At 43.8% G+C, this 13,516-nt stretch overlaps 1 protein-coding gene across 7 annotated transcripts in view; it reads right to left on the bottom strand.

Moving 5' to 3' along the window:
* Positions 5,128-13,516, bottom strand: part of HS6ST3 (heparan sulfate 6-O-sulfotransferase 3) — a 677,231-nt gene continuing 668,842 nt past the window's right edge. Inside the window, exons 2-4 of one of the 7 annotated variants that reach the window (XR_002336565.1) lie at positions 10,407-12,400; positions 6,191-6,237; positions 5,128-5,945 (exon numbers count right to left, since the gene is read on the bottom strand). Coding sequence is in view for 1 of the 7 variants with exons in the window: in XM_021065373.1 (XP_020921032.1) it covers positions 11,692-12,400 (709 nt within the window). In the remaining 6 variants the exon portion in view is untranslated. Of the gene's footprint in view, positions 12,401-13,516 lie in introns of all 7 variants that reach the window. The other 6 variants (XR_002336567.1, XR_002336564.1, XR_002336563.1 and 3 more) reach the window with 6 other exon arrangements.

Genomic DNA, 13,516 nt, shown 5'->3' with positions numbered 1-13,516 from the left:
CTGCTTCAGTCTTAACTGGCAGGCGTCCTGGCAGTGCTCCTGGGAGTGATGCCCTGATTTGCAAGGACTTAATGACCTCTGAAGAGTCTAACACCTGTAGGTACAGAGACAAGAGGGTAGAATATTAGCACAGAGACAAGGGGGGAGGGTATTAGTACATGGCCATGCCCCAGAGAGAGCGAGCACCCTGGATTTGTGAAGCCGCAATTAATCTTTCCTTTCCAGAAAATAATTTCATGTTATATTTATTCCAGAGCTGTTACTTTGATATTAGGAGTCAGTGCTCTTACTCAGAAATATTTAAAAATTATATATATATAGTCTTTTGTCCTTTTTAGGGCCTCATCCATGGCATATGGAGGTTCCCAGACTAGGGGTCTTATCTGAGCTATTGCTGCCAGCCTATGCCACAGCCACAGCGATGCCGGATCCTAACCCACTGAGCGAGGCCAAGGATCAAACCCACAACCTCATGGTTCCTAGTCAGATTCGTTTCCACGATGGGAACTTCTAAAAATTATATTCTTAAATTTCTAACTCCTGCTATTTACTACAGAAGACTATTTCATTCCCTCACCCCTCTTTTGTGCATATTATGATAGGTTTAGTTCGTCATAAATTAAACTTGAAAACAGTTGTACTTCTGGAGTTCTAAATTTTCACTCCTTTCCTTTTTTTTTTTTTTTTTTTTTTTGTTCTCCTTGAACAAACATGTGATTCACAGGAACCGATGATATCCCGAAAGCTAGCTCTCCCCCTGGCTTTCAAACACCAATATGTGAGGTCCCCGTTTCCTCTTTATCTTCCTATCTTCTTATTCCACTTGCCACAACTGTTTGAATAATTTAAACGATCAGATATGCAAGCATCACCCAGAAGTGTGAGGACTTTGAGTCTGAAATAGCTCAGCATTTCCAGATTAGGATAAGAAGAACAGTGTGCCTAATTTACATTCCCTTATCTCTTTTGATATAGTTATAATGCTAACCATCGTAACAGTGTAACAGCAGCAATAACAATGTAAATCTCAAATCCCAAATTCCTGCTAATCCAGGATTCTTACTTTAGGTAATTAAAGCCAACAATTGGAAGTAGGATGAGGGAAGCATTTAAATGCAAACGTGTTCACATTACACAAAGGAAAGTCAAATAAATATGGTTGCATTCTTATATTGGTTCCAAGAAAATCATAGCTTATTGGGACAACAGAGCATTAAAACAGAAAGAAGCATACGTAGTAGAAATCATGAAACAAGCAAACAACAGAGGATAGATAGCAGTCTATACCATAACAATTCTCAAACTCTAAGACAAAGACTCAGACCCTATGAAGACAACTGCCATTAAACTATGTGTTAATGGCAAATTACAAAAAGTTGAAGTAATATTAAAATGAAAGAGGAATATCAAGCAAAAAATATTTAATAATGCAAAGGAGTCATTTTATATTGCAAACAATCAATACAGAATGTGGAAGTCAAGAGTTCTTGCTGTGGCACAGTGGGTTAAGAATCCTACTGCAGCAGCATGGGTTGCTGCAGAGGTGAGGGTTTGATATCCAGCCCCGTGCAGTGGGTTCAGGGATCCTGCATTGCCGCAGCTGCAGCATAGCTCACAGCTGCGGTTCAGATTCCATCTCTGGCCTGGGACCTTCCATATTGCTGCAGATGGGGCCATAAAACATATGTGGAAGTCGTAAACATGAAATAACAAGTCACGAAAATACCTAAACTAAACACTATTGTGAAGTGATGCAAGCACAATTACAGTGGGAGATTTTAGCCTGCATTCTATTTTCGATAAATTAAATATTTATATATATGCATATACATGTGTGTATATGCACATATAATTTAAATGACTACATAAAAGGAATTATATGCAATATTTATTTACAGAATACCTTATATATGTTACATAGATATCTCAATAGATGTAGATTTAATAACGCAATACGCGTTCTTTTCAAGTATCTAGGAAATTTTTACAAAAATCAAGCACATATGAAGCCCCACAAGAACCTCAGTATAATTCAGAAAGTAGGAATTGTGCAGGCAGAAATACCTGTCCACATGTTGATTTAAAATAACAGGAATGGGAGTTCCCATTGTGGCGCAGCAGAACAAATCTGACTAGGAACCCTGAGGTTGCGGGTTGGATCCCTGGCCTAGTACAGTGGGTTAAGGATCCGGCATTGCTGTGAGCTATGGTGTAGGTCGCAGATGTGGCTCGGACCTGGCGTTGCTGTGACTGAGGCACAGGCTGACCACTGCAGCTCTGATTCGACCCCTAGCTTGTGAACTTCCATATGCTGCAGGTGCAGCCCTGAAAAATAAATAAATAAATAATAAAATAAAATAACAGGAATAAAATAAGTTTGTTTCAAGATAAAGAAAAGGGACAGTTGTAACCAACAGTGAGAAATGAAAGAAACTGATAGAAAACTGAGTATAAAGATACAAAATAAAAAGCTAAGCGTGAAGAGATAGATCACATTTGTGGGGTTTAAAATAAAAGCTAAAACTTTAGACCAATAAAATAAAGGTTTGCGAACAACTTTTTTTTTTTTGACAGAGAAAGTTAAGGTGAAAAATCCAAATGTAAATGTAAGATTAAAAGTGGAAAACAAAAATTAAGAAGTGAAGGTAACATCAAATACATAACATATAAGTGTGGGTGGGAAAATAAAAATAGTATTGAAAGGAATGAATACAGACAGGTTTTGGAAGCAATAAGCAAACAAGGAAAAGTCCCTCAAAGTAGCAAAGGCTCGAAAGCTAATTGTGAAAATCCAGAGTCTCAGAATGGAAGGAATGTGATGAAGGGCTGGTTAATGGAAAAGCAATAGAAGCATAGGAGATTAAACATTTAAAAGCAGACTTGTTTCTAGGGACATGCCAGACTGAGCCAACACAGATTCCTCTTACAGCCACAAACAAGTGGAAATGTTGGACTAAATATGCCAAAATAACTTACCAAAACATCGCTGAGCTCAAGAGACAGGAAGGGAGCTCTGCAGGTGCTAGAACCAAGAAGGCGCTAGAACCCAGCAGAAGGCTGTGGAAACTAGAACTCGGGGTTCCATGGCAAGTCGAGGTCCCTGGAGATCAGAGTCCGTGGGGATGTGTGTGCTTAGGGACCCCTGTGGGGGAGGGAGGGCGGCAGGATGGGGTGAAAGCAGATCGGGAGTGGAACTGAGCTGTTTTCCCACGCAGTCCTTGCTGCGCCTACAAGGCGCTTTGGAGCAGTGAAATCACCAGTCAAAAAGCCTGACCTTGAGCTCCACAGCAAAGTCATTTTATATGACCTGTCCCCCAAAGGTGACCTTGAGGGAGGGCAGGTCCTTGAGATACTCACCTGGGTTCTATCAGCTGCAGTCAACAACCCCCAGTATCTGAGGAATGACAGTTTCAGTCCAGGGTCAGGAAAGGGGTTCTGGAAACATACATATAATTTTCTTTGATTATATGGATAAGTTTTATTTCAACTTTTTGTATCGTTCATTAGCTTCATCTGTGTTCATTTTGACAATCTTGAATGTTTTTTCTTTCTGAGCTTGTTGGAAAGATACAATCAAGTACTCTTACCTAATAGGTGTGCAAAGACACTTAACTGGATGCTACTTATGTACAAATATGTTCACTTCAGTGTTATTTATATTAGTGGAAAAACTGAAAGTGACCAGAATGCCCCGAAATATGGGACTGATGGAAATTACAAGCAGCTACTAAAATTATGTTTTCAAAGAATGGGTGCTAAGATGTTAACCTATGTATTTACACTGCATAGAGTGTGTGATTCTAATCTCCCTAAAACATTTATTTAAAATGTTACTCTAATTGCTAATGCATAAAAAATATGAAAGGAAATAGATCAAAATAATGTTGGAGTTCAACTCTATAACCTATGGACCTTTAAATGCCTTGTATTTTCCAAATTGTCTCAGATCATATATTATTTGTAATCATAAAAAATTGCATATGAAACAAAGCATAATTATGCTGAAGTAGACTCCATTACTTTTCAGATATATATTTAATAGGAAAACTGATCTGTGAAACAGTACTGTATTGAGAGCAGATTTTCAATATTTTTGACCTTTTTTTCAAACTATTTTCAACACTCTGCTCAAGGTGAATGGCTGAAAGAGAAAATCTTGAGTGTTCCTTAGTCCTTTTCTTGACTTGTTTGAGGATTTTCTTGGAAGATATAAGTCTCCCTAGCATGTGTGTGTGGTGTGTGTGTGTGTGTGTGCGGCATATGTGTGTGTGTCTGTGTATTTAACTCCTGCTGGAGCCTTTTGGAGCCTTTCCTGTAGCTCTTTCAGTTGTCCTGGAACCAAGTTCCCTGTGCAGATGGTTCTCCGTAGACAGAGGGATGCGGTCAAACAGCACTTTCCCAAGATTCCAAATCTCACTACCCCACAAGCAGAGAAGGAATGCACAGTCCCCACTTCTCCAAGACAAAAAGAAAATGATTAATAGTGTCATTGGAGGGATTTTTGAATGAAGGGACTTTTTCTCTCCTAGAAGTTAATTTTGTTCCTTTGATGGTATCATAGGAACTGGTCATTTAAAAAATCCGGCAAACCATGCGTATTGTATTGATACCGTGGAGAGACCCATGTTAGATTTCCTGATTGTTTGTGGTTTTCTTATTCTGCTCTCTCTCTCCTTTCCCTCCCCGCTTTGCTCCTCCCCTTCTTTTAGATTGAATTCCAAACTCCTTTCCTCCAGTTCCGTTTGCTCCTACCACGCTTTCTCAGTTCGTTTCCGCCTCCACCGTCTTCGGGTTGGTTTCTGTGTTTCACAGTGAATTTCCGTATGCCGAGTGGGCAGTGACCAGAGGAGGCTCACTGAGAACCGTGGTTTTAGAAGCTCATGTGTTTGAGAGCCTGAGACAGCCTCCCTGGCCTCAGAGATTTTACATTGCTTCAATCTGTATTTTCTTTGTCTTTCACGCTTTTCAAGTTTCATACCCAAGAACCCCATTTGTATCCAAAGCATGGATTTTTGTCAACTGACAAAGTGGTCCCGTGGATTCAATTTCCATAAATCCCTTAAAGTGTTTAAGCAAACCTCTCACTTTGTAAAAATGTCTTAACAAAAACACAGGGGAAAACAGTTGTTCCTGACATCACAACAGTTTAATATGTTCACTTACTCATTAAATTGTGCTTCACATCAATGGAAATCCTCAGTTCTACAAACTATCATTTTTAAATAGCAATAAAGGTTGATAATCTCACAATACAAGTTCCTAGGACTCAAGTTCATACATATTATTGCACAGAAACAAAAGAAATACCTCTTGGGAGAAATAAGTTACTACCTATTGGATAACTTATCTTTACATCTAAAATGGGGCACCAAAGTCCAGGTTTTTCTTGTCAACATGTTTCATCTTTGATATGTCAAATGAAAAATAATGCAAGCAGAACCCAGAAGGTACTTCCGGGGAGGGGCAGAGGAAGAAGAAAGGAACAGAAATTAAATGATTAAAAAAATGAAAAAATAACAAGCTGGAAGACAAATGTGACAATGACGAAATCACACACACTCTGCTCCGTCAGACAGTTTCCCCAGCAAGAACTGATGTTTTTCAGCTCCGACATCCGGGGCTCTGATGAGTTCCCACTGTGCCGCAGGACGTGTAACCCACAGAGGCTCTGCCTCCTGTGCCAGAGGCTGACAGTTGCAGCCTTTTCCGTAAACAGCTCAGAGCACAGGCTCCAGAAACAGCAGTGCTTCTGTGTCCTCAGATCCTTCGTCGTTCTGTTAGGGGACCTCAAGTCCTGGCATGGCAGTTCGGGGGCTCTTGTCTTGCAGATGTTGCTGGTGTTCAAAGTGAGGCCAGCCCTCTGGAAATCTCAGCACCTCTGCAAGGTAGGTCGGCTCTGCCCATGTGAGGTGAGGATGGGTCCAGGCGCATTCCATCCCTTTAGGCTACAAAACACACAGGTCTCAGAACCCACCCACTTGTCCAGAAGGGCTAATGCAAGGTTTTAGGGAGTCAGTTCAGATGCGTCCAGGTGAATGTGGCGAGGGGCGAGCAAGCTTACGTCCAGCGGAGATGAAGGGAGAGGATTAGAAGGACAGCTGGAAGTGTCTTGGAGAAAGAACCTTTGCATGCTCCCCCAAGGTGACACCGAGGAGTAGAGCCCTCAGACTCAGCCAGCCCTGATACCCACCTGCAGACCTTCCGCTGGAGTTCTGCTGGCCACTGGAGGCACAACGGCTATGGAAAAGAAAAACCTTAGAGACACAGCTGGGATCAGATCAGAGGATTCTTTGCCCACGTCCACCCCGTTTTCTCTTTGCTCCACCTCCAATTCAGTTCCTAAAAGCATCTCAATGGTCTGGTCCTGTCTCACGAGCCTCCTGCTTTTCCCTGATATTTTCAGTGGCCAAAAGAATCAGAGTTAAACACATCTCCATTCTGCCCTTGTTTTTGAAGACAGACATTATACAGTAGGCACTTTTCTTCTTTTCCATTCTCCCTGGCACACATTTAATTCCTCATCTTTCCACCTTTGAAAGGCCTGCTTCCCTATCAGGAGTCTTACTTCCTTCCCAGACACCCCCACCTCTCCCCACTTCCTACCTCTGCCTGACCCTGTGGTATAGGCACTTCTCAGCTACAGGTCAGGGCTGGGGAGGAATCAGACAAACCCTCCATGCGAAGCTGTTACCTTGTGACAACTTGAAGCATCTCCTCTCCCAGGGAGATGTGCAAAAGGGATTCATTGAACACCAAATAACATCTTTAAGAACCAAAAGAGTGTACTGTTGATAAAATTCTAGGGTCCTGGGGCAGACTAGAGGGGAAGGGAGATTTTTTGATCGAGGGGTGTGTTGATTCTCCTCCACCCCCTTCAGCTTCTCTATTCAGGCTGCTACTGATTCTAAAGAGTTCTACCACTGAGCTTCCCTAAGGAGTTTTGGGCATATTCCCTCAGGCTTCATCTTGAATAGTTTTGGATTGGACGTGATGGATCTCTAACCAGAGGTGTTTGGGTGCTTGTGATTTGAGATCTCCCTGCAGTAATGCGCATCTCTTGAGTGGTTTCACTCCGAATAAGAAGTTCCCTCCCTGGAGCCAGGAGATCACGAGCAAACTCTGCCGTCTCCTTGGCATTTTGTAAGTCACTGCTGGTCCATGGGAAGGTGAGGGAAGACATACATCAATAAAGATCTAGATTTCATATTCTCGCAATTCCCAGTTCATATACTGATGACAAGCAGCATAAGGTGCTAGAAAAGATGAAGTCAAAAAACTGGGGCTCTGAGCAACTGGCTTGTTAATGATCTAGAATCTTTGGGAATTCTTTCAACATCTTTGAATCTCTTATGTCAAACTATCAAATGGGATTAATGAATAGCGGTCCTATTTCACATCCAAGAAGGTAGTGAAGATCAAATGAGATATCAGATGTAAAAATGTTTTGAAAAGCATTAAACACCATACAAAGTTATGAATTTGAATCTCAGCCTTTGCAAAAGAGATGATGATATAGATGGCATTGAAAAGCACTTGAAATATTTTTCAGTTCCCTCTTGTGTCAGAGACTGATAGTTTTGATCAGTATTAATTTTCACATTGTTTCTTGAATAATAGAACCCTTATTTTTATCAAGGCACACGGCAACCAATTATGATGACATTTCCTGGACTAAATATATCTAATGGCTAAGTTCTAGCCTATGAGATGTGACTGGAAGTGCCATATTGCAACTTTCCTCCACTTCTTCTTGGCTGTCTTAAAAATGAGAGGGCAGGAGCCACAGCAGTCATCTTGGACCATGAGTTGGAATCTGAATCTTTGGATGAAAGAGCAATGACAGAACCTGGGATTCTGGTAATGTCACATCCCAGACCAGTTTGTCCTTTAAATGAGAAAGCAATGGCTTCAGTATTTTGAAGTTACTTTTATTTTGAGTTTCTCTGTTAAAGCAGCCAAATGGGAATCCTACCGAATGGCCTTATGTTATTTTTGAATGATCTTTTGTCACCTCCTTGCTAGGCCTACCTGGTAGATCTTCTCCTTATATTCATAGCATCTCAGGTCAGACCTTTGACTAAGTCCTCAGATTTCAAACCTTTGATTGAACTGTGTCTGGCAAAGTTTCCTCCTTTAGATGATAAGGAACGGATCTTGATACATATTTTTAATAACACACATGATGTCCTTGACTGCCGCCTAACCCTGATTGCTAATGTTATCAGTTGCTAGAAAGAGTGCTCAAATAATTCTCTGGGCATGTTTTCTCTCTTTGTCAAGAGTACGTTGTCCCAGTGTTCCCATCGTGGCTCAGTGGTAGCAAACCCGACTAGAATCCATGAGGATGTGAGTTCGATCCCTGGCTTTGCTCAGTGGGTTAAGGATCCACAGCATTGCTGTGAGCTGTGGTGTAGATCGCAGGCTTGGTTTGGATCTTGTGTTGCTGCGGTTGTGGGGTAGGCTAATAGCTGTAGCTTCAATTTGACCCATGGCCTGGCAATTTCCATGTCCTGCGGGTGCTGCCCTAAAAGGACAAAAAAAAAAAAAAGAGAGAGAGAGAAAGTTGTTCAGAGATCGAAAGGAGACAGAATATATAGTGTCTTATTCCTTCATAATAATTGAAACACACACCTGTCATCCTAGTCTGGTTACTGGTGCTGCCATTGACGGCCTACCTTGGGAGTTGCAGAAGTCGATGGGACATGGAACTTCTTAGCGAATTTTCTTTTTCTTTTATTTATTTATTTAGCCTCTTCTTGGCTTTTAACGTTAACGAATCTGCAGTTGATTTGATTTGGGGTCTCAAGGCTGCCGGCTTCCTGTGGCCCCTAAGGCCCAGACGCCTGCTGCCGACATCCCTCCCAAGCATCCCTTGGGGTGTAGGTGTGCAGTCAGTTTTCAGAGAACAAACTGTGTTTCCACCTCTTCATTTCTACCGACAGAGGACCCCGGGGAGAGGACGAGTGTGCTGCTTTAGGATGAAATGATACAGGGGAGGAAGCTGGCGTCGGTCTTTTTAATTTGTTCAGCACTGGCCTCGGGCCAATACAAAACGATGCTTTTTCCTCTGAACATCCTGATATCGGGGTCTCCAGTGGAGCCCCATACATCACGCCTTCAGCGGCAAGGCGGCAGAAAGCCTTTTGATATAAATCCCGAGGTGCCTGAGGAACAGTGTGAAGTGAGCAGGGGCTGCCTCTGAGTCTCAGCAATGCATGAATTCCCTGCCAGAAATGTAAAGTGAGTTGAAAAGAAACAATCTGAACGCTTTCTAACTTGTTTTGATTTTCCACATGGCAAAACACTGCATTGTTATTTGTGTGTTTTGTGTGTGTGTGTGTGTGTGTGTTTCACAGTGGCAGGCAGAGCAGTAATTTGCAGCCCTGCCATTCTAGGCGGCATTAGATCCTAACATGGAAATGGGGAGAGAGAGAAGGATGCTCATTCGTCCCAGCTGCAAGTCCCCTTCCCCCGCTACCTTAGGAACAAATCATCAGGAAGGGAAACTAGTATTTTGTGAGCCTTATGTCTACCAACTAACGAGGACGATTTACTGGACCCCTTTAACTCACGCCCTCTATGGCTCAAAAAGTACAGCTGCTTCTAAAGTCATCCATCTTTCAGCTCCTTCATGGGTCCGTGACTTGGAGGGGGCCGGACTGGCCCAAGGCAACGTGGCTCTGGGTCCCTGCTGGCCTGGTGCGGTCACACCCGCAGCGGGTAGAGACAGACCCTTCAGAGTAGTAACAGGTGGCTTCTTGCATGATGGGCAGGAAGCTTTTATCCGATTTGGAAAATGTGATGGAGCAAAAAGAGCTTGCCCTCTGCAGTCGGCCAGACCCAGCTCACAACCCATGAGGAAGCTACGTACTGTCGGTGGGTTTACTTTCCTCATCTATCAAGTTGGGACGAATAGTATCTACCTTCTTGTGAACAGATCTGAGGAAGGACAAGGGCCTCCCAGAGTTCCTGGCACCAGGGAGGTCCCCAGTCACGCTTTTCCTCCACGACATGGGAAGCCCCGGGTAGTGTAATCCGTATGGAGGCCTCTTCTCTGGCTCTCTTTTTGCTGCAGAACCTCGCCTCTCCCCTCTGTGCAGGCAAGCACTCCATGCACGCTTGTGGGTTGATTAACTCTAACCCCAGAGAGTATTCTGGAGGCTGAGATGTGGCTTATGCAAAGCTGGCTTAAACATCAAACATGTTGGCTATCAATGAAATAGGCTTTTCAATCTGATTTAGGGGTTTCACTCATTTTGCCTTCAGCTCCTTGAAGGGATTGATCAGATCAATCTGTTGTGAAACTTTCTGCTCACTCTGATTGCCTACTAAATACAAGGCAGGAGTTTTCTAGTCCCTCTGCTGTATGTCCCCCTCCCCCCGATTATTCAAAAACGTTGTGTTACCGTCACTGCAATTGGGGAAAGGGTGGAACGAAAGAAGTGCTTGGTGATGCAGCATCTTTCGGTCCTATTTGATACGCTTTAGCCTGTTAGGGCGCCTCTCATGCCAGGTAAGGATCATCTGAGGAGAAAAAAGTGATCAGGCTAGAGAGATGCAAGATGCTGGGAGGCAGTCCTTCTAAACTCCTAGGATAACCACCCCACTGTGTTCTATGGCCTAAATCAGAGTTACCTTTTTATTTCATGATCTGGACTCCTACTTTGTATACATGCTAGCTAAGCTCCTAGTCTTCAGGCCAAATGCCTTTTCCTCAGTGATGGCAGAGTTTCAAACTTGGCAGTACCGTACCAAAGAAAATGACTGCTCCAAGGAGGTAAAACTCCGAAACAGTCCTTAGAAAACCAAGGTTCTGTAGCCAGGTGGGAATGCTAGACAAGGAGTTATCCCTGTGTTTTTTCTCCCTTAATTTAGCATTCATTCTTTCCACTGAAAATAAAACTCGGTCAAAGGTAATGTCCTCAGGCATTCTTAATAAGTTTTCCCCTGAATGTCCCTACCAGTGTTCACTTTTCTGGGGCCACGGACACATCTGTCTTGAATCTACTAACTGATCCCTAAAAGATGGGGGCGGAAGCGTGGCTCAGGGCTGAGAGGCAGGGGCCGTGAGTCTCCGGCCACGGTCAGTCGTAGGGTGACCTTGTTGAAAAACAACCTTGACAACAACACACATTACACTATTTATGATTTAAACCACATTCAAATCGAGATCAAAGATGGGCGCTCACAGCCAAGAGAGAGGTGGCATTAAACCTCATCTAAGGGCTGAAAAAGCCTTCTTTTCCTCTCTCTTCAAATAGCAGTATTTCCATTACAGAGACAGTACGAACATACCAGTTTCAGCAGAACATCCAAGCCTTCATCTGGCTTTTCATGTGTGCCTTGGTGGGTTCCAGTTGCCCAAACCACAACCTATGCTGCTGCTGCTGCTGCAAAAAGAAAAGGATTCCAAGGACTCTTTCCTTTTTGGTGCTTCTCCCCTGGACCTGCTAATGTGGTCTATTATGGGATGCATTCCTACCCTACTTAATATCACGGATTGAAAAACATCAGGAAAAAAAAGAACAAGACAGATCATCTCCAGCTGGAAAAAAAGTGAAGACAGAGAGGAAGCAGGTGTCCAAGGCAAGCCACCTACAGCCAGATGTCCTCAGCATGGCCCCACCTTCTCCAAGGTAGGGTGGTGCCCCCACTCTTCCTCCCGCTCCTGCGCATGGCGAGGGCAGGGGGTCACCACCTCACCACCTGGCTGTTGTAGTCCTCCGTGACGGCCCCCTCTGGGTTCCCGTCCTGTGGGGGCCACCGGCGGCCCCTGTGCTCCCGCTGCAGCCGCCGCTCCTCGCGTCTCTTTTGCCGGTCCCTCTGATGCTCTAGCTGCTTGGTGCGGTGGTAACGCTGCTGGAAGAGATCCTTCGCATACTCGTAAAGCTGCATGTCCAGGAAGTTGAGCTCCTGGATGCGCTGGCGGGCACCCTCGTTGATCTCCACGTTGGAAGCCCGTGTGATGTTGAACTGCGTGAAGGGGGAGATGAACTTGAGGTTGAATGTCCTCTCAAAGAGAAACTGCGTCTTCCTCTGGAACTCTGTGAGCCCGAAGAAAGCCATGTTCTTCAGGTTGCTCTTGGCGCTCTGCAGCAGGATGGCGTTCCTCTCGCTCTCGTTCATGAAAGTCAAGTTGTAGCAGCCCACCAGGCTGAGGTCGGCCAGCATGCGCACCTGGCGGTTGTTGGCCAGGTTGTAGGTGCAGTCCATGAACTCCCGCAGGCTGACCCCAGACCAGTCGTCCCCAGGGTAGCAGGTAGGCAGCTCGTCGGGGGTGGGGCTCCTCCCGTCACACATGTGGAGGGAGGTTTTCCACGTGGCCCCTCTCTGGACGTGTTTCCACTCGCTCAGGTATCGAGACACTGGATCCCGCAACATGGTGATGTAATAGAAATTCCTGGAAGAAATCAGAGGAAGAATGTCAGCCCTCAGCAGCTTTCACCTGCAGGTCCTGCACCTCTGTAGGGTTATCACAGCACGGAGTCAATCGGCTTTTCTGCCACATGGTCACGTGAGGTTTGCCTGGATTCGCACCTGTCAGGCCAGTGTTCCCTCACGTCTGTGTTTCTAGAAACACCCATGACCCGGTTTTCAGTACTGTTTGTTTGTCTTTTCATTCCTGCTCCAGTATGGGGAGGGCTGGGTGGGGTAGAGGGAATAAATCATTCATTCATTCAGCAATTATTCACTGATAAGCTACTACCAGCAATTGATTCAGCAATTATTCATTGATAAACTACTATCAGCAATAACAATACCTTACGTTAAGAGAATAAGCCATGATTTTTGAAAATTATGACCCATCCGATATTTTCCTTGACCTTTAAAATAAACCTTTGTGGTTAACACGGGACTACTTGATAGGGAAATAGGTTAAAATGATTTATCCAAAATCATGGAAATAGAAAGAGCAAAGCTGGAAGCCAAGTCGCCTTAATCTTTGCTGTTTATACTGGTGTTCTGATTCTGAGGTGGGTGGAGTTGGGGGAAGGTGTGTTGTGCATGGAGTCTAATATTTACTGAGCAATTACTGTGTGCTGGAATCAGGGCTAGGTGCTTTATGGACACTAGTACATATAACCCTCAACATGACTTTGTAAATGGGTTTCATCATGCCCTTTTTTTTTTTTTTTTTTTTAAAGCTGAGAACCCAGAGACTGAGAAAGGTGAAAAATACAACCCAGGGTCCTAGAGCAAACTAATATTTGAGCTGCAATCAAATTTAGGCTTCTTGGATTTCAAAATCTCTGTGCTTTCCTAGGCACCATATTGATATTTTATCTACTTATTATTTTTTTTTCTTTTTTGGTCTCACCTGCAGCATATGGAAGTTCCCTGGCCATGGATCAAATCCAAGCCAGAGTTACAGCCGCAGCAACACTGGGACCTTAACCCATTGTGCCACAGTAGAAACTCTCACTATATTGCTATTTTAAAAACAAAAATGTAACTAATACTTATTGAATGCCCATTAATTGTCAGGTACTGCACTTATTATAATCATAGGTTTCAT

This window comes from Sus scrofa, chromosome 11 (assembly GCF_000003025.6).
Source record: "Sus scrofa isolate TJ Tabasco breed Duroc chromosome 11, Sscrofa11.1, whole genome shotgun sequence".
NCBI lineage: Eukaryota > Metazoa > Chordata > Mammalia > Artiodactyla > Suidae > Sus > Sus scrofa.
The sequence above is the reverse complement of the archived record's forward strand: the minus strand, read 5'-3'. Positions and strand labels throughout refer to the sequence as shown.